The sequence below is a fragment of the Fusarium phalaenopsidis genome (genome assembly GCF_050370095.1).
Source record: "Fusarium phalaenopsidis strain FUZ10S chromosome Unknown contig_32290, whole genome shotgun sequence".
NCBI lineage: Eukaryota > Fungi > Ascomycota > Sordariomycetes > Hypocreales > Nectriaceae > Fusarium > Fusarium phalaenopsidis.
In genome coordinates, this window is record NW_028145411.1 from 113086 (window position 1) to 132366 (window position 19281).

Genomic DNA, 19281 nt, shown 5'->3' on the forward strand with positions numbered 1-19281 from the left:
GATTGTCGCATCGGTCGATGTCACGCTGTTGTCTAGATCTGGCAGGCCTTTCCCAATGAAGAAGTCCTTGACAGACTGGTGGATGAACTGGACAACCTGCGCATGGGATGACGGCACGACCGTTCTGAATAACGAGCCAATAGACGTTGAGCTGCTGTCCGGTGATAGTGTGACCTCGGCAAGACCGCGGCTAAGCGTCTGAACTCGCCTCTTCATCCCGTCGTCATCGGACGGGTAATCTCCTGCGTTCTGGCATTCAAACAATGATCGGTGTGGGCAATCGGCGTCGACAAGCATAGCCCATCGCAATTCATCCAGCGACAAAGGCCGCGTGGCAAAGCAGATCCACTGGATGAGCTTCAGTGAGTCCGGGCCCATGTTTCGGATAAGGTCGCGGTATAAAGCGTCGAGTTCTTGGGGGACTGAAAGGGTGGCGGCTTCAATCTTCTTTAACCTAGCACCCTCCCGCTCTAGGCTCAGAACTTGCTTCACCACAAGCCACGCCCACATAAAAACGCCGTCAGCGCGGTTCGTGATTAATTTCGGAATCGTTGATGCTGTTCGTCCGTGGAACGAAGAGAGCTTATCTTGCACGAAAGTCGATATATCCTTCCTATTCTCTTTCTCTACGCATACTTCAAACACGCCATCCAAGTCTAGGATCGGGTAGTGACGACAAGTGAAGCAGATGTGAGATTGTTTTAAGCCGCTAGGCGGGAGACTATGGAGCAAGGACTTAAAATTCTCGGCTAGGTTCACCGCGTTCTCTTCGCCACATTCGTCTAACGCATCAATAAACAACAAGAGTGGGCGAGTCTCCAAGACCCTTGGAAGTGATGACTCGAAGAGGCGTTGAAGCTGGTGCTGATGCCACTGCCACTTTTCGCCTGGCTTGCCAATGGTTTCGCACCGTTGTTGGAAAGTAGCCACGAGGTCTGATAGTGCGTCAGGGACCTCCTTGAGGAGCTAGTAAAGGAGAGACTGGAAGAGGCCTAACGGCGTCCTTTGGAGTTCAGTACCACGGCCGTGGGAGAAGAACGAGAGGATTAAGGCTCCCTCTCCGGTGTTGGGTATTTCCATGACATGGTCCAGAACGTATCGTAGCAACGTCGATTTCCCAGAGCCGGGCTTCCCTTTGATCCAGAGCAGGCCTCGATCACAAGAGGACCAGCTTTTATATGTTTTATGTCGAAGCAACCACTCGCACGTCCCCTCAGCAGCAGCATCGATATCATAGGACCGACTATCTATTTCTAGGAAAGCCAGCGATCATAAGTATTCTCGTAATGAGTCGAAGTATTCCTTTGTGCCTAAACGATATAGTGAGTTAATAATCTCTAAACTATCAATAATAACGCCTGCTCTTACCAAAATACATAGGAGCGTGGAAAGTGGCTCTAGGGAATTGATTGCCGGGGCCTTTGCTGATGTTCTGGTTGCCCTCGGGAGCGTTGAATTGGTCCCCGGTGCTGTAGCTATTAAAGGACGAGCCCTGGGAAGACGGCCCAGTGTGTTCCGTCTCCCCTTGTAACCCACCAGTCCGAGGCCGTTCCTGTGGCGGAATTATCTCGCCTGAGGATCTCTCCATTGTCTAAGGCACGATAGATCAATTGAAGAAGGTCGAAAACGGGAAGATGCGGGGGCTTGTACCAGAAATTTGATCTGCCTGATGGCTTATTATGGCCTATATTTCCAGCTGATTGAGGGGATGCGTGGTGGGAACCAGACTACCGAAATATCTTGGTATCGGCTGCGGAGCTAGATATGCAAGCGGACGCGAAGTCAGCTGGAAACGAGGACGAGGTCGGGCGGGTTGAGGGGGCTGGGAGCGGGCGGCTGTCACCAATAGTGCTTCACGAAAACGTGATAGTATACAGATGAGACTTAGTCTTCTTAAGATCAAAACACGCACAGCATGTAGAGACTTCGCTTGCTCGCCAAAGAATAGTTTAATATGTTTGGGAAATAGGAAAGAACCTCTGACGTTAGATTGGGGCGTCAGAAGAAAACGAGTTGATCGAGGCCACGGCAAATGTACTAACCGAGACAACAGGTGGACGGGCCCGTTCCAGCTGAAAGATGTGCAGGGTGGCTTAGACACCGGCCTGCGCCCATTCGTCGCATCGCCCGAGTTTGATGTTGTAGCCATTGACCTCTTTTTTCTAATATCACACCATGAGCCAATTAGTTACCATTTTCGAGCATCGGGCATGTCCTTAGCCAATTCTGTGCTGCTAAGCTGCAGCCACATCACATGTATCCAGCGACACTGGGAGATATGGTCATGTGGATGCTCCTGATTCCTGACTGGAGAGCACGGGGGGTTGAAAATTGAGGGTTGGGACCCAAGTAGCACACTGCAATGCGATGCTAGTTTCGCATTATGGCGGCAAAAGTTGTACTTTCAAGCGAGGGCTCTTGTGTCCTGCTGAGAGAGATGACGCAACCGGGTGCAGTTCAAAGACTTGGTATTGGGGACCTCCAGGCTTCTCCAATCCTTCGTGCTAGTCACTGAAGTTGATGGCATCTGAAGATGCTGTTGCGGTCTGCCGAGTCGTTGACGAACTCACTTCCTTCATTGTCACCCACCAGGGAACCTGAGAACTTAATGGGGGAAGAGGAAAGAATCGAGGTGCGCAGGTGAAACGAGGCTTTTATGATTTGACTAATAAGTTGCTGATACAGATTGGTGTTGGTTATTCAATAATGCCACTGATGAGCGGTAGGCTATTATGGTGAGATACGAGTCTGCTGGTTTTGTCCCGAAGTCACGAGAGGCTGGTACGGTGAGCCTTCAGCTCTATATACTTCTTTCTAGGAAATTCTCTGACAACTTGCGAGCCAACTATTTAAAATAGGGGATCCCTAAAGTTATAAAACATCCCGACAATGGGCGACAGGGCAGTAAGGTACTCAAAGCAGATGGCGTTGAGAACATCCAGCTATACGGAGTAGCACTCACCCATCCCCATATTTGATTACGTGCATATCTTGCCGGTGGCAGTGCAAATCCTTCGCAGTGAGGTAATTGGCCCTCGTTACCCACAACCCCCATCTGCATCATCAGGCTGGCGGCTACAAGCGCCGGCTTTTTCAGCTGCCAAGTCACTTATGCCAACAGCATATTTACAATAGTCCACCGTCGTGCCCTTACGAGCTTCTGACCAACACTCAACGAGACAGTGCAGCTCAGCGCTCACCAAGCCCTACCTAAATCCACAGCCAAATCATCAACTTCCCGTATCAACACTCAGGAAAACACCCACCACCCAAGTACATCTCCAAGATGACTGCCTCCGTGGATTCAACTCTGTCAAACGCTGTGACACGCTGTATTAAGCGCACTATCGAGGCCCTCAGCTCGGCTGCCGACGAGCACGGTGAGGTGAAGGAAGACACCACTCTGCAGGAAGCGTTTCACGAAGCTGGTCGAACTCTTCCTCTTATTCAGCAAGCACTTGAAGAATCCTGAGCCGAACTCCAGGGAGTGACCCAGAAGACTCTGGAGTCGCTGCAAGAGTGCTATGCCAAAGCCGATATCTGCAAGACTATCTTCCTGGCTGTCGCTGATGCGCAGCCTGAGAAAAGGCAGGAAGCCTACAAGGAGGCCGTTCAAAAGAGAAGCAAAGGAAGGACAGTTGAACAGTTGGTAATCGGGATTGCAACTGATGTTTGCGGACTGGGCGAGATACCCGCCATCCAGAAGCATGTTGAGGGACTACGTGGTGCCATCGACCGCCTCAGCAACATGGAGCCGTCCCTGCCGAAGGCAAAGACTGACGACGTCTTCAATCACTATGGCTCCGGCGACCAACTCAACGCTCCTGGCGGTACCGTGAACAAGAGCACAGGCAGTGGCAACCAATTTCCTGGGGCTACTTTCTCTGGGTCAGTCCAATTTGGCAAGGAGGGCTCTCGAGAGCATATACCTCAAGATACCTAGGCAGAGCCGATCAAGGTGGCTGCGAATCAAATCCGACATAAGCTTAATTTTTCACATTGTTTTGCGATTCTTGCCGTGATTCATTTATTTAATCCTAACGCGGTCGAGGAACTAATAGTCTTCGAGCCATGGTGCCAAACGCACAATAACGCCTGCTCCCACTACCCAGACATCAAGGCCCAGTCAACAACGAACGACATGCTATCGAGAACTTGATCCTTGGCCTCTAGCTAGCGTTGCGATAGCGTGAAGGGTTACTTCGAATGTTCGGAGGGCGGATTTTGTGGCGAGGGCGATCCAAAAGAGACACTCTCATGGAAAACAGCGCCAGGGAATTGGGGGCCACTGCCTGTGCTCTTGTTCACGGTACCGCCAGGAGCGTTGAGTTGGTCACCGGAGCCATAGTTGTTAAAGGACGAGTTAGCCGACTTTTTTATCGGGGCTTCTTCTATCGGTCGTCTTAGTTGCCTGGCAGCTGAGTTCCTGATTTGCGATTCCCATCTAATCAGCTCGCCAAGTAGCCTTTTGAATCTATTGTCGTCCACGGAGCTAAACTTGACTATATTGCTATGGTTAGCGTAGATGCTGATCGCGTTATAACTCTCAAGGGTAGCCGAGTCCTTAGAGACGACTTTTCCGACCCCAGATAAGGGCAGTTCTTTAAAGAAGCACGTAACCTCGAGATCCCGGCCAGCCTTCTGCTATTCCCGTACCATAGACCAGAACCAATCTTGAACGGACTGGAGGTACTTATCGTCTATCTCCAAGATCTTCAACAACGACTTGTTGGTAGACTTAACGATCCCAAGGGCCGAAGCCGGTATCCTAGCCCAGTCGGCCATCCAGGATCCCCTGTGAGGCGTGCCTAGGAATACGATGCCCTTAGTGCAGTCGAATATACCCCGGAGATATGGTTCGGGGTTGTTTCGGGAGAGAAGAATGGCTTCCTTGCAGACGAGGCCGCCGAGGCTATGGGCAACAAAGACTGGCGGTCGAGAGGACGCATTAGAACAGGCTCTATCGGTCGACAGGTCGTTCAAGAGGTTCGCGGCATAATCGATCAGCCCATTTGTCGATGCGACCGATTTCCGCACGATATACGCGTCATAGCCATACGTAAGTATGCGAGCCCTACTGAGCTTAGGCAGCAAGAGCGTCTCGGGCCAAGGTTTAGGCTGCCCATGGGCGGTCCAGGTGCTATCCCGATTGCCAGTTAGACCGTGGACAAAGCAAATATCGATTATAGCGTCGCGGCAGTCGTGCAGAACTTTAACTCCGTCCGGGAAGGAGGGAACTAGAGTGCTCTCGGAGGGTGGCGGGAGGTCTATGTCGTGGTGCGATAGAGGACCAGGCGGGCCGTGGCCGCTACTTATCTCCTGTTGTTGATGAATTTCTGGCGAATTATCGCTAGTCTAATGCTATTTCCGCCACGGAAATTTCGCTCGCAATCTCCTCATCAGCGATGCGTTGTAGAATCGATAGGAAAGGGAGGTCGGGTCGGTGGAGGTCATCATGTGCATGACGCATTGTCCAAAGAAATGTGGCAGTTCTGAAGTTGCGAGGGAGGAAAGCGGGTATGCTAGCTGGATGCCCGCGGGCTGTGGCGGCTGCTGCGGCGCAACCAACTCCCCTTGTTGTGGCTATCGCCCTGCAGCCTCCTCTTCACCCTGGTTTTTGGTCTGCGATGTGTGGTCGTTTTCAGTTGTTGTAAGATAAGTGGAAGGTAGAACGACAATGTCCAGGCAACTCTTTAAGCCTTTATTAGCAGTATGGCATAACGCCCGAGCCCCGATCTTGCCGTCCATGCGCTCCGGGATTAGTGAAGTTCGATGGCCCCAGGGTAGCAGGACGCGAATCAGGCATTTCGCTTAGAAGACAAGCCTGCGCGATGACTCCTTGCCCCGCGACAAGGCATCAATCCCTGGCATCTATCTTATACCGTCTGCGTACCCTTTGCCTAGGCGGGGAGATAATTTAGAGTGACTATGCCCAGGTTTCCCAGAAGCCCGGCCGTCTCCGTGCTGGCCGCGAAGTCCAAGTAAGCATTATTAGCTCAGGCCAGACGATGCTCCGCGGCCGACGCTGGCTGTTTCCACCATTAGGCCGCAGCAGCTCACTACCGGTCCGCACTAGGCACGGCCCGGTCCCATTTGCCTACACAAGTGATGATCAAAAGGGGTGGTCAATCGCCCAGCGGAGCTAAACTGGCTATCAAAGCCATAGCAGCACCATCTCCAAATACCCTGGACCAAGAAGCGCACCTGGGCGCCGAAGTCATCGTTTATACTCCGAGCTACCGTCGAGCGCAGTTTGCTATGAGAGACCTATGACGGCATCGTGGCGAGACGAACTATGACCCCCGGACCAGCATGGCCAAATACCGCCCGACTCTTCCAGCCCGGGCTGCGTCGAGAAAATGGTTCACAACCGCCACACTATCCTTCCCGACTGGATGTTAGAATACCAGAATGGTATGCGAGCCATGTCGCCGCAAGAAGTCCAGGTGCGACGGGCGACGACCAGAGTGCTCATCCTGTGTCGGCAGGTGCTCTGAAGAGTCCGCGTATGGAGACCGGAGGAAAGATCAAAGGCATTCTGAGGGAGAGGTATGAGAGAAAAAGGGAGGGTCTAGTTGCTGGAGGGCTCGCTGCGCTCTCTGATTAGTTGGAGGGACGAAGAATGTCATGGAGGTCATTCAATAGATGCGATTGAGCGCTTGGCCGGAGAATCTGGAAGCTTTGCAGAGCGTTTAGAGCGCTCGTCATCTCATTTGCTGGGTATGTGTGGTCGTGGCTTGGCGTCTCAAAAATGTTCAGGCCACTTGCGAAAGGACCCTCTACCCGCAGCCACCAATCCGTTCTCGGCGGCTACTGGCCTTTGATAATTCGCTATGTGTAATTTCGGCTTTAGGTTGGCTGCCCCTAAACGGACGCCACCCAGCCGTTGAACCAGCTGGTGTCTGTCGTGGCCCCGAGAGTATTATAGAGGCTCTGCTCCCTCAAGCGGTTCGTCTGGACCTAGAACCCCAATCTGACACCAGAGGTGGTTTCCTGCTTTCTAATAGTGCCCAACTATTTTTCGGCTCGCGAGCGAACCCTCAGAAGTTTGCGCGCGTTTTGATCTTCTCAAGACACGAGTTTCATTTGTATCTCCCGTCTGATGGTGCCGTCGCATTCTCGCGAAGCCCTATTGGCTATTGGTGACAGCCAGCCGCTCCCACCCCCTCAGCCCCGAGTGACCGCCAACGACTCAGCCTGACCTCGTCGTCCTCGTTTCTAGCTGACTTCGTGTCTGCTGGCGCATCTGGCTCCGCAACTGAGACAAAGAGATTTTAGTAGTCCGGTTCTCACCCTGCGTTTCCTCCTTCAGCCGGAACTACAGGCCGTAGTAAGCCCTCGGATAGATCATATTCCTGATACAACTCCGCTCATATTTCCGTCTTCCTCAGTCGTTTTCAATTGATCTAACGTGCCTCAGACAATGCAGAGAGCCAAAAGGCCTCGGGTTGGTGGGTTAGAGGAGGAGACGGAACACGCTTGGCCGTCTTCCCAGGGCTCATCCTTCAACAGTCACGGCTCTGCGAACCAATCCAACGCTCCTGACGGTACTATCAACAACAGCATAGGCCCTGGAAACCACCTCAATGGGCCCACCATCAATGGGCCTGTGTATTTTGGTGAGATTTGCCATTTTTCGTCGACAGTATAGAGATTCTTAACTCACCATATCGTTCAGGCACAAATGAACACTTCGATCCATCACGAGAATGCTTAAGATCGCTGGCTTTTCCAGATATAGAGAGTCGGTTCCACGACATCGACACCGCCGCACAGGCAACATGCGACTGGCTATTTCGACACCAAATGTATACACGTTGGGCCTCTTGTGATCGAGGCCTGCTCTGGATCAAAGGGAAGCCAGGCTCTGGGAAGTCGACATTGCTAGGGCACGTTCTACGCGATGTCGTGGCAACGCCCACAATCACGAAGAGCGACTTAATCCTATCGTTCTTCTTCCACGACCGCGGTGCTAACCTTCAAAGAACTCCGTTGGGCCTTTTTCGCTCGCTCCTTCACCAGCTCAGAGAGGCCTCTGACGCACTGTCAGATATTGTGGATACTTTCCAGCAACGGTGCGAAACCGTTGGCAAGCCGGGCGAAAAGTGGCAGTGGCATCCGCGCGAGCTGCAGCGCTTTTTGGAGTCAACGCTTCTGAAGGTCTTGAAGACTCGCCCAGTCTGGTTATTCATCGACGCGTTAGACGAATGTGGTGAAGAGAGTGCGGTCGAGTTAGTCGACGGGTTCAAGTCCTTGATACAGACGCTCCCGACCATCGGCTTGAAACATTTCCATATCTGCTTCACGTGCCGTCACTACCCGATTCTGGAAGTGGATTGTGCGCTCCAAATATGCGTAGAGAGAGAGAACCGGAAGGACATATCGACTTTCGTGCAAGGCAAGCTCTCTTCGTTCCGTGGGCGAACATCATCCACGATTCCGGACTTGATCACGAAACGCGCCGACGGACTTTTCTTATGGGCGTGGCTTGTGGCGAAGCAAGTTCTAGACCTTGAGCGGAAAGGTGCCGGATTGAAGAAGATTGAGGCCGTCATCCTTTCAGTCCCCCAAGAGCTCGATGCCTTATACCGCCAACTCATCCAAAGCATGAGCCCGGACTCGCTGAAACTCATCCATTGGATCTGCTTTGCCACGCGGCCTTTATCACTAGACGAATTGCGATGGGCTATGGTTGCCGACGCCGATTGCCCATACTGGTCACTGTTTGAATGCCAGAGCGCAGGAGATTACCCATCCGATGACGACGGGATGAAGAGGCGAGTTCAGACGCTCAGCTGCGGTCTTGCCGAGGTCACGTCTCCAGTCCATCGAGGACTTTTTCGTCGAGAAGGGTCTATCGGCTCTGGACGAGTCCAGTTCATCCACCAGACCGTCAAGGACTTTTTCGTCGAGAAGGGCCTATGGGCTCTAGATGAGTCCGCCAACCCCGACACCGTAGTCGGAATGGCACACTTCCGTCTATCGAGGAGTTGTATACGCTACCTGGCGATGGAGGAGATTGGTCAGTCAACCAACTACGAGCGTGAGGAGCTAATGGCCAAGTTTCCTTTCCTTCATTACGCGACGACGTCGTGGGTGGCGCATACGAAGCAAAGTGATGCTAGAAGTGTCCCTCAAGAGGATCTTCTGGAATATTTCGCAGGGCTATTAAACACTCTTATAGAACGATGGGTGCGTATTTATAGAATATTGGATATATATTCTGATGACTATCCGCCAGAAGGGACTAGTCTAGTACACGTTATGTCGAGGTATGGATTGGCAGGAGCGTTATTAACCATTTTGAAAAAGGCGGACCAAGTTAGCATTAATATCGACGCTAAAGATTCGCATGGCCGGACGCCGCTGTGGTGGGCCGCCGCGCATGGGCACGAGGCCATCGTGCGGCTGCTCCTCGACCGGGGCGCCCACGCCGAGGCGGCGGACAAGGATGGCTGGGGGGCCGCCGCGAACGGACACGCGGCAGTCGTGCGGCTGCTCCAAGACCATATTGCTCAACCTTCATCGACTACGTTGCCTTGACCTCCACCCCACCCCAACACCTGCTTCTGAGCCTCGTTTATATACCCTGTTATCTCTAGCTAGTAGAGCCTACTGGAATCTGCTTAATTAAAGTCATTTCGAATGTTAGAGATATTCATTAGTAATTCAAGTTTTGAAGAGCAGCTTTCGTTGCTCTCAAAAGAAGACCTGCCGAGCTGCACCGGCGCATTTTCTCGATCTCATGGTCTCCCTTGTGCTCATATACTTAAGGCCCTACAGGAGCAGGATCAAACCCTTCGCCTAGAGCACTTCCATACACACTGGCATCTTAGCCGCAATGGGAGTCCTCAATTACTACTTGAACCTCGTCAATATATTGATCGAATAGCTGCCAACTCAATTAGGCCACAATCAAGCACTCAGTGGGAGCCTAGCGCATTCGAAGCAGTTGAGGCAGCAACACGGCCGAGAGCACAACCTACATGCAGCAAATGCCACCCACTAGGTCCTACAATGACCTCAAGGTCATGCCCTTTTGAGACGAAAAGGTCTTCAACAACTCCAGGAAGGACTGAAGGAAATCCTCGACGACGAAATCAAGCAACTTCAAGGCAAAGTCTGGTTCTAGAATAGCATTGCATTCAGTTGTAGAAGATGACTATTAAGTGATGGGAACGCAAGGCGGTGGCAGTAGTGAGTAGTGTGTCTATTGAACTAGGGGTAATAGCCAAGTATTCACGAAAGAAAAACTCGCCCGGCATCATGTATGTATGTGGCGGAGGCTTCCCACGCAACGGAAATCTTCATTCCGACACGGGACACAGATCTAAGAAGCCGCTGAGATAGTGACTGTGACAGCAAGCCATTCGCAGTTCAGCAAGCTGTGGCTCTGAGCCGAGAGGAGCTGTCTGGGTGTAGCCCTCTCAAGCCTGGGTGCAAGGCCGGCACAAGTGAAGCTTGCAGTACGTGCACTCAAAAATCATCCAGTGAGGCCCCGAGCGACAGTGCTGGCAAACCCACTGGATCAGAGTGCTGTCTGACTTGATCATCCGGAACGAGTGGGCACAAGCGTTGGCCATCTTCCTTGAATCTGGGTCAGAAGGGGCATTAGTATAAGCATGGTAAAGTAGGAGTCAATGGGGTCTCACTACGAGATAGATATATCGGCGTATAAATAGGGGGATATAGAGGTAGCAAGCAAACTAAGCAAGACGAGGTTCAGAGAGGAACCGGCCTCAAATACTCCCGCTGAGAGATCCAAACATCGAGCATGTGTCAGTTGCTCCCTTGTCTAGGTCCTTCCTTTCACTCCCTGAACCATCCTCTCCCCCGCCTCTTGCTTCCCCTTTGGAGATTCTAGTGCGCCGACCAGGCCACCCACCGTCGGCCCTCTGGCACGGACGACATTAGCGTTGCCGGAGGGGATAACTATGGTAGAAAGCTTAAATCTGCTTTGCTTGTTACTGGCGGAAGCGGGCCATGAGCCACACGTCTGCGCGAGACCGCGGCATGCGTATGCAGTCGGCCAAGATCCCCTACCCCTGAGTTTAGCAAGTCGCGAGGGAGTGGAGGCAGACCACCATCTTCGTGTTGGTCCTTTTGTTTCATCAATCACACGCTGACTGACGTAGTAGAGCCATTACTCTATAGTCTTAGGTCGCTGATCGGGTCGCTGGCATAAATAAGACCTTAAATCCCCTCATCATTATATTGTCACACTAACTGCAACTCCTCTTATTTATTTGGATCAATATAGAGTCCCTTTCTCGATATTAGATTACTAAAGCCTACTTAATATTCTCACTGTCAATATTCGGGGTCCCTATCTTTGTCGTCGTATACGCCGTGCGCAGAGCTGCCTGGTAGAGGAAGTGGCGCTGGCGGTGCCTGATGGCGGCATGGGTAATCCTGGAGCTCTCTAGCTTAGCTATTTTTGTTATCTAAACCAGAGAGAAGACTAAGATACCATGGCCCCCTATGAGATTTATATATGGGATCTTTATAATATTATCCTTATAGGGGATTTTTATATTATAAGTAAGTTAAGAATCTATTCCCCGCGAATATATTTATTTTAAATAAGTAATTAATCTAGGTTATTATTATTATTTATTAACTTAGGTCTTTTACTCCCTTAAGTAAATTTATAAGATATATAATAATTACTAGGTAACGTACATGATAAGCGAGTGCACTAGATAAGTAAGTGCACTAAAAATCTCTACCTTAAAGATAGAAATCGCTATAAAAACACCATAAACCATTTGATCAATTAAAACTACTCGCTATACTCTTCCCCTGATGTCTTAATCACTACCTGATAGGTCCTTGCATTATGGCCGGGCTTGCCGCAGACACCACAACGCCGAATACCCGGTCGCGCCGACCTCCCTTGACCACCACTTCTCGACGATTCGGCTACTACCTGCGCATTAATATCCATCTGATCAATTGCTTGCCTTCCTTCCTCTACCGTCATTACCCCTCTTTTCTGTAGTCGGGTTCTTTTTGCCCTCCGGCGCCGGCTTAGTATCTCATTTGCCTCTCGAAGGTCTTTGTTCTCAGCGGTCAATAAGGCTACCCGATGCATAACTGCCTTTGTCCCCTTTGCAAGAGACTGTAGAGCTTCTAAAATTGACTCTGGGGAGCTGCTCTGATGCCTTCTAATTCGTCTTTCGAGGTATTCAGACTGAGATCCAGCCTCAAGCACGGTCTTTGGGGTCCTTGAGGCCCAAGGGGTCGACGGTTCAGCTGCCTCCTCAACCGGCGTTGGCGTATGTAGCTGCACATCAAGCTTTGAGATCACATTTTCCGCATTAAGAGGAACAAGCCTAGCTCCTGTGAAAGCCCCCTTGATATTTCGTTCCGTCATAGTGGCTTAAAATGCGGCGTAGAAGGCCGGAAAGAACTCAGTCTTTGAAACGTGGGTTATAGAGCATCTAATTAGACGCTCTATTTCTTAACCATAAGCACTCTTAAGCACGCTAAAGCACCTAACGTCAAGGGGCTAAAGTAGATAAGAGGAATAAGGTGGCATATAAAGCCTAATGATCTTATTCTCCTTATAATATCTCTCGAATTCGATAGAGTGGTGACTTTCATGGCCATCAAGGATTAAGAGACGATAGACACTAATTGATCGATTGGTTGTGCACCGGTTAAAGTGCTTAAGCCACTCGAGACCGGTCTCGTTATCGGTCCAGCTATTTTAGGTCGTCGCAATAGCCCAATCGCCCGGGAGGTTGCTTTCTCGGTACCAGTTAGCGAGATGATATTGGCCCGCACCGATGATAAACGGCGGGATCGGCCAGCCTTCCGCATTGATCGCCTGAATGACCGTAATCCATTCTCGGTTTCCAGGCTGCACTGCTTTTGGCTTTTCACGCCTTTCTGTGCCTATGACGACCATTCCGCTTGCAATCATGCCCATAAGAAAGCCAGTCTCGTCAACGTTATAGATATCATCTGATCGGATGCCGTACTTCGCGATTATATTCGCCATAAGCCGAAACCAATCGCGGATAATAGTTAGATCTTCGCACTTAGCTCTCTGGTAGTCGTATTTATGAAAAAAACGCGTCTTAAGGTCTAGGTATCGCTTGACGAAGTTTGAAGCCTAGCGCACGCTAACTAGTGACGCGTCGCGGTCGGCAAGCAATTAATCAGCTATTTCTTTTATACTATATAGCCGGGGGGGAAATCCTCGTGAATCTAGGTTAAGAATAAACTAAATAATAATCTATTCCTCTAGATCTGATAGTTTGCGTGATTTCGGGATAATATCGCGTTGAGATTATATGCTATTATGCCGATGACGTAAGGCATAGTAGTTAACCTAGTAGAGCCTTATAGTTTATTATAGTTTTAAATCTAGGTTATTTTAAAGGGCCTAAAGTGTAAGAAGTAATCTAGCTTCTTTATTTAATTAAGATATCTCTAGTTGTGAGGAATTAATTAATTAAATAGTGATAATATTAGATAAGGGATTTTTAATGCACTCGCTTATTTAGTGCACTCGCTTATTATATATATTATACCTTTTATAATATACCTAGGTAAACTATACCTAGGCTATAGGTCTTAGGTTTTATATAGGTTAGTTTAGCTATAATTATTATTTTAATAGTCGCGGTTATGCTTTTAGTTACTAGACTCTACTAAAGTGCTCCTATAATTCATAGCATCCTCTATGCTAGAGAACTAATTATAGCCTTGCTATTTGCAAAGCAGGCGAAGCTAAGTCGCCTACCCCTGGATGCCTATCTAGAGATTCCGCTAGCTCTTAATACTCTACTGAACTCGATATTATCTCTTACTCATAGCATATCTCGGCCAATATCCTCGGGCATATATCCTGCACCTTATTACTCTCTGTGTTAAAGCTATGATCCCCCTGCCGATGCTGCTAGCTTAGGTACTCTAAGCCTATAGGATGGGCTCTCTTTAAATATCGTTGGCTGAGGGAAACTGCGCCGCTGGGGCTAAGCGGGCCTGGCATCTATGGTCTGCTTTATGGCCTTGCACTGGAGAGCTGCAGTGCTACTTGGTATTAAGATGCTGTAAGCCCTGGTCACGGCGGCAGAGAAAGTGACGAGAGGCATGGGGGCAAACTTCTGTCGTTGGTCTGTCTGGCCACTTATGCCCCAGATCTAAGCCATGATACCATGGCCTGAAAGAGGGTGGGATGGGAGACTCGGGTATAAAGGCCACGCCCTCCCCCGAGTTGAAGGCGACGCTTTTTTCTCTTTTCCATTATCTTCTTCCCTTCTTGCCTCTGCGTCTCGTCATTTTTCCTCAACAGCTCTTGCTATAATGCCTCCCACCAGCCACCAGACAGAGAAAGGTCATGCTGGGCCTGAGCCCCCTTCCCTCGAGCCTCTTGCCCTCCGTTCTTGCCTCCCTCTCGTTCTCGATGCTATCCTCCATGTTGGAGACGAATGGGAGCAACTCGACCAAGGATTGAGGTTGGCCCTGAGCCAGCGGTCTGCCCGAGAACAACACCGCATACGATCCTTCGCTCGCAGCCTCTGCCATCATTTCGACAGCCTGTGCGGGAACGCTCCGAGCCCGGTGATCCAAGACGGCAGTGATGTCAGAGTCCAAGGTGATGTTGCGTTTGAACCTGCCACGTGGCCTCCGAACTCTATCCAACCAGCACACATTTCCGAGAATAAGAATAACAGCATCGTGCTCAATAGACGCAACAGGGCGTCGAGCAGCGACACAAAGCCACGCACAGCCCACAAGCAGTCAGCCTTTTAGCCAACCGGCGGTAAGAATTCGCTGCTAATCCACGTTGAGAAGGTGGACGAGGAAGACACACTGGCTTTAGAACCTTTCTGTAACGCGGTCTTCATGCCTATCGACATGGAACCGAGAATTGAAGCCATGCCTCCTGAAAAGACACCCTCTCCAACCGACCCCATAAGAGAAACTTCTTCAAGGCAGACAGACAATATCGATCAAGGCTGCCTTCGTCTTGTGGATGAAACCATCGATGACTTCGTCCATGGCAGCCACGAGCAGGTCCGCCTTTCCAGTTTTCCGGGGAACTCGCGAGCAACCTATAAGGACTTGCGCGACTCTCTCGGAAGCGAGGCGGAGGCTACGGCCCAGTGGTCGTACGGTTCGGCGTGGGTTTCCCTGCTAGAGGCAGCTGATGGAGAGCGCAAAAAAGCGGCCATCTGCTATGCGCTGGCGGCGATTGCCTTGGCTAGATGGTACGCATCTCAAGAGAAGCTAGCCGGCAGTTCTGTGGCACCCGAGAAGGCTACGCAAGAAGTGTTGGCGAGAGTCCTTGGCCCCAAGCCCAATGACGAGACCAGTAAGGAGGGATGGGAACGACGCCGCAGGAGGCTCAGCACGCACCTGAAACGTGGACGGAAGTGGTCGCGGCTGGTGAAGGACCTCGGCTTCGGTATCCTGCTCAAGGATGCATGGTATGCTCACCCTTGGAGTGTTCAAGAGAGGCTGATTGACTAACCTGTGGTAGGCAACTCGTCCATTCCCCAGAAGCGACATTAGATACTCTGGTCAGAGGGCTGCTAGGCAGCCCGAAGAAGATGGCCGTCTTGGGGCTCCTAGAGGCCTAGGTGGCATTGCTCTTAGAGATAGGTAGGATAAGCCCAGAAAATTTCTGCCATAACTTAAGAAGCGCAAACCTATTATCCTTAAGCCCAGCGCTATCTACTAGATATATTAAGCTTAGCACCTTATCTAAGTAGGTCTAAGACTCTACCACTAGCGATATGCTCCTTATCGAGGGCACTAACTTCCTTTTTAGCGTAGACTTGCTTTAAAGGCTAAGTGGGAAGATATAGCTTAACGACGAGGTTATACTTATATGCCTATACTTATCTAATAAACTTGCGTTTATTTATGTTGGCTTTTCTATTTTAATCTATTAGTAGATATAAGCCTATAGCTTAATATAGCGCCTGTTTAAGAGGGTAATAGAGTAAATAGCAAAATGGCACCGTTAGGTGGGGGCAAGAACTCGCCTAGTGTGCTTCTTTCCTCTCTTCTAGAACTAGAGCCACTTTAGCCTCCTCGAAATCAATAAGAGGGAAGAGTCTATCTTCTACTATGACTCGATGGGTAAAACAGAAAACAGTGATATCAAGGTTCGCAGAGTAAGTGGCCTGCTAAGGAGGAGCATGATGCTAATTGTTTGATAGGAGATATATAAGAAAGAGCTCCCTGGTCTTCGATATATCGAGAAGGTGTATGCCCTGCATGCCAGTATTTTAGAAATTTAATTTAGCTAACACCGAGCAAACAAAGAGCATTCCGCCAAGACGACGGACATAGTTATGGTCCGCTTGTCATTCGACATGCCTAGTATCAGATGCTGGGCCGGCCTGTCATCTCCAAAGGTAACGATACATATGATGCAGGGGAATTAAGGGCTAAGGCGGTGCGGCTCTTGAGCTCGGCATGGAAGAGCGGCAGGTTGGTTGCGGCACTAAGGCGGAAACGGAAAGCCAGGGTGCGAGAGTAGGATAGTCAGGGGAGAAAGGGCAAGAGGCAGAAGAAGGCCAGCGGCAAAGAGTGAGGGGTGTTATGGGGAAGCAATTCAATGGATCCGCATTAAGCGATGTGTGTTATATGGTAAACCTGTTGAAGGTTAGAAGCGCGCAGGAAGCGGCGACTTGGGAGGGGGGCATGGAGCTGGCTATTAGGCCGGAAATGGCTCTGGGGTTGGCTGGGATATGTGACAGGAAGCTACTTCAATAAGTAGACGAGATTCTAGTTCGATACGAACGGGTGTATCCAAGGTCGCGGCCTCATCACACTTAGCTTTCACTTGTAAGCCTTGAATTGCATTACTATGTCAAGACGATACAAGGGATCGTAAGCATGAATGGAGCTCGCTGGCCAAACCAACTATATCTCCCCCTGGGGCATTGAACCAATGGGCCCTTTCATCAACCGTTGATAAACTTCGCTTCTCACCCGTCGATTTGACATGTTCTGATACCGCCGCCGGTATACCACCTGTTCATGCGATATTGGCTCTAAGACTATGAACGGGCCGGGATCTGCGTCTGGACGAGAGCGGTCGACTTCAACCCGACGGCAGAAACGGCCTGCCTCGTCAAAAAAGCCATACACCTGTCCGTTGGAGCCTCTTGCGTGTCCTATCCTAACTTTCTGGTTCCCTATCGACACTGGTACCATCGTGTGGCATGGGCCTTTGCCTCCCCTGGCTGATTTTAGTCCTCGGCAAGGACCCTTGTGGTGGAGCCGGCTGGGTCTTTTTCCCTTGGGCTTATGGGCTCTACCGGTGGCTGTGGTAATGTCTGCTGTTGAATTCTCATCCGTCGTGCGGTCTGACTGCAGCGGAGATGTCCCGAGGTAGACGACATCGTCTGTGGACTGCTCTGCAGCACACGATTCCTCTGGTAAACATATCGGGGTCTGAGAGTAGGCTGTGTGGGCCAGAAGTCTGGTCGCTCCTTGTTTCGAGGGCTAGGGGCAAGTGTCATGGCTCATTTTCTTATGATGCTCAAGCCGGCGGCTATCGGTGTGGTGCCGAGTTCTCAGTCGTTATCCCCAGAGAAATGCGGTTCGCGACGATTTACGGGAACCGTCGAACTGTGGGGATGGAGGCCAGTGGAGTGGGAGAACTGCGTCGTGGTGCACCCTAGGGTACTTGAGAATCCTCATAATCATAGTATGGCCACACTGTTTCATTGCCGCGAGGATGACGACTGTCCCTGGTCATCGGCCCAGGTGATGTTTCTATACTCATCTATGTAGTAGTAACGTTGATATGTAGAGTCCCACAACCACTGTTCTTCACCACCATCATCGTAAGGCTGGGCATCGTGGGCTGTCGGGTAGGTGCCATCCGGGCCAGTCCCAGGAGCCCCCCGCCCGGATGAGAAGTACAATCATGACAAACTAAGTAGGTGTCTCTACGGTCTCCCATAAAATCATGGCCTCCCTTCTGGCATAGATACCACTATGTCTTACATTTGACCTACTCGTGCTTTCCTTTGCCGACCTTCTTTCTGTCTCTCCCAGTGCATCGGGATCAGTTGTGTTCGTTGTACATGTGTGTACAAACACTGCAATCGCCGCGCAATCCCGACCTCGCTGACATGACATCTGGTTGAGTTTATGAATTGTGAAGACTGAAAGAGGTTCAATGAAACCATTTACCTGTCGAGTTCTTGAGGTCGTTGAAACGGAGCTGAGTTTCCACTCTCATGTAGGATGACGCGCTCGTATCGACCAGCTGAGAACTGATTCAGTGGCCAGGAGTTCCCTCTTTATAATTCGCAAGCCTCAGCCGCATACGAGCAACTCGTGCATGTCTCTTCCCATGCAGCCGCAGGGCTCGTGATGCAATGGGCACTGCAATGACTCTAGCGTGGTGGGGTGTTACCTGCAGCCAGGCTGCGCCGCATTTCCTTTGGGTATGTCAGAGTGAGGCTCTGCTAAAATTTCAGGGCTTGAGAGTGAGTGTCTGGATGCACTCCAGCAGCGGGATCAGCCGACAGCTAAATTAGTATGTAATTAGAAGACTGCGGTGGTACATAAGCCCTAGTTGTGTGCCACCCTTCTGGAGGCGGGGAAAAGCAGATCAATTTGAACCTCTCCTTGACCCACACAAGCACCCTTGATCCTCAATCTGAGATGGTGAGTTGAGGGTGAAGAGTGGGTATCGGTACATGGGGTTGCGTGAAGACAGCTCCCTCATCACATCACACGTGAGTCGGCTGACGCTTTGACCAGCACGCCATCCTCCATGGACGGCAAGGGAAAACGGTGTTCCCAACGCGGCATATTCTCATGACGTTTGGGCTACGTTGTGTCTCGTCCAGCATGAGGTTCGGCCGAGGGGTTAGGACGTTCCCGACCGTAACCCATTACTACCACTTCTAGCCACATCTGTCCAATCCGCTATAGGGGATCAGCCGCAGCCAAAGATCATCAAGGATAATCCTATCGGAATGACCTTGATGAATTTTGCGCTTCTTTCAAATCGATACGCGAGTACTCCAGAGGCGCTTGGAGCGCTTGGTCAAGAAGGTAGGGCAGTCAGCTCAGCATCGCTCTGATGTGCCCTCCTGACCATCCCTAGACCCTAGGAAACCCGTAGCTCAACCCCCTGACACCCGCGACCCTAGTCTGTCTTCCTGGAGACTTCGCTGCCCGAGATGCTTTCCCGGGACGTGGCTTCTAACAATCGCCGAGCTAGTTCCAGAGCTCCGCGGGCCAGATCGCTAGATGCATCGGGTCGTGTTGGGTTCCCTTGTGGAGAAGCGC

At 50.8% G+C, this 19281-nt stretch overlaps 2 protein-coding genes across 2 annotated transcripts; both read left to right on the plus strand.

Moving 5' to 3' along the window:
* Positions 1–3286: 3286 nt before the first annotated feature.
* LRP88_04229 (uncharacterized protein) lies at positions 3287–3943 on the plus strand (the record flags this gene model as incomplete). Its single annotated transcript, XM_083240805.1, has 2 exons — positions 3287–3428; positions 3489–3943. 2 exons carry the CDS (start codon positions 3287–3289, stop codon positions 3941–3943), a joined length of 597 nt encoding a protein of 198 aa, XP_083103335.1.
* A 10949-nt stretch (positions 3944–14892) lies between these two features.
* LRP88_04230 (uncharacterized protein) lies at positions 14893–15596 on the plus strand (the record flags this gene model as incomplete). The annotated part of the gene is made up of 2 exons (XM_083240806.1): positions 14893–15443; positions 15497–15596. 2 exons carry the CDS (start codon positions 14893–14895, stop codon positions 15594–15596), a joined length of 651 nt encoding a protein of 216 aa, XP_083103336.1.
* Positions 15597–19281: the final 3685 nt, after the last annotated feature.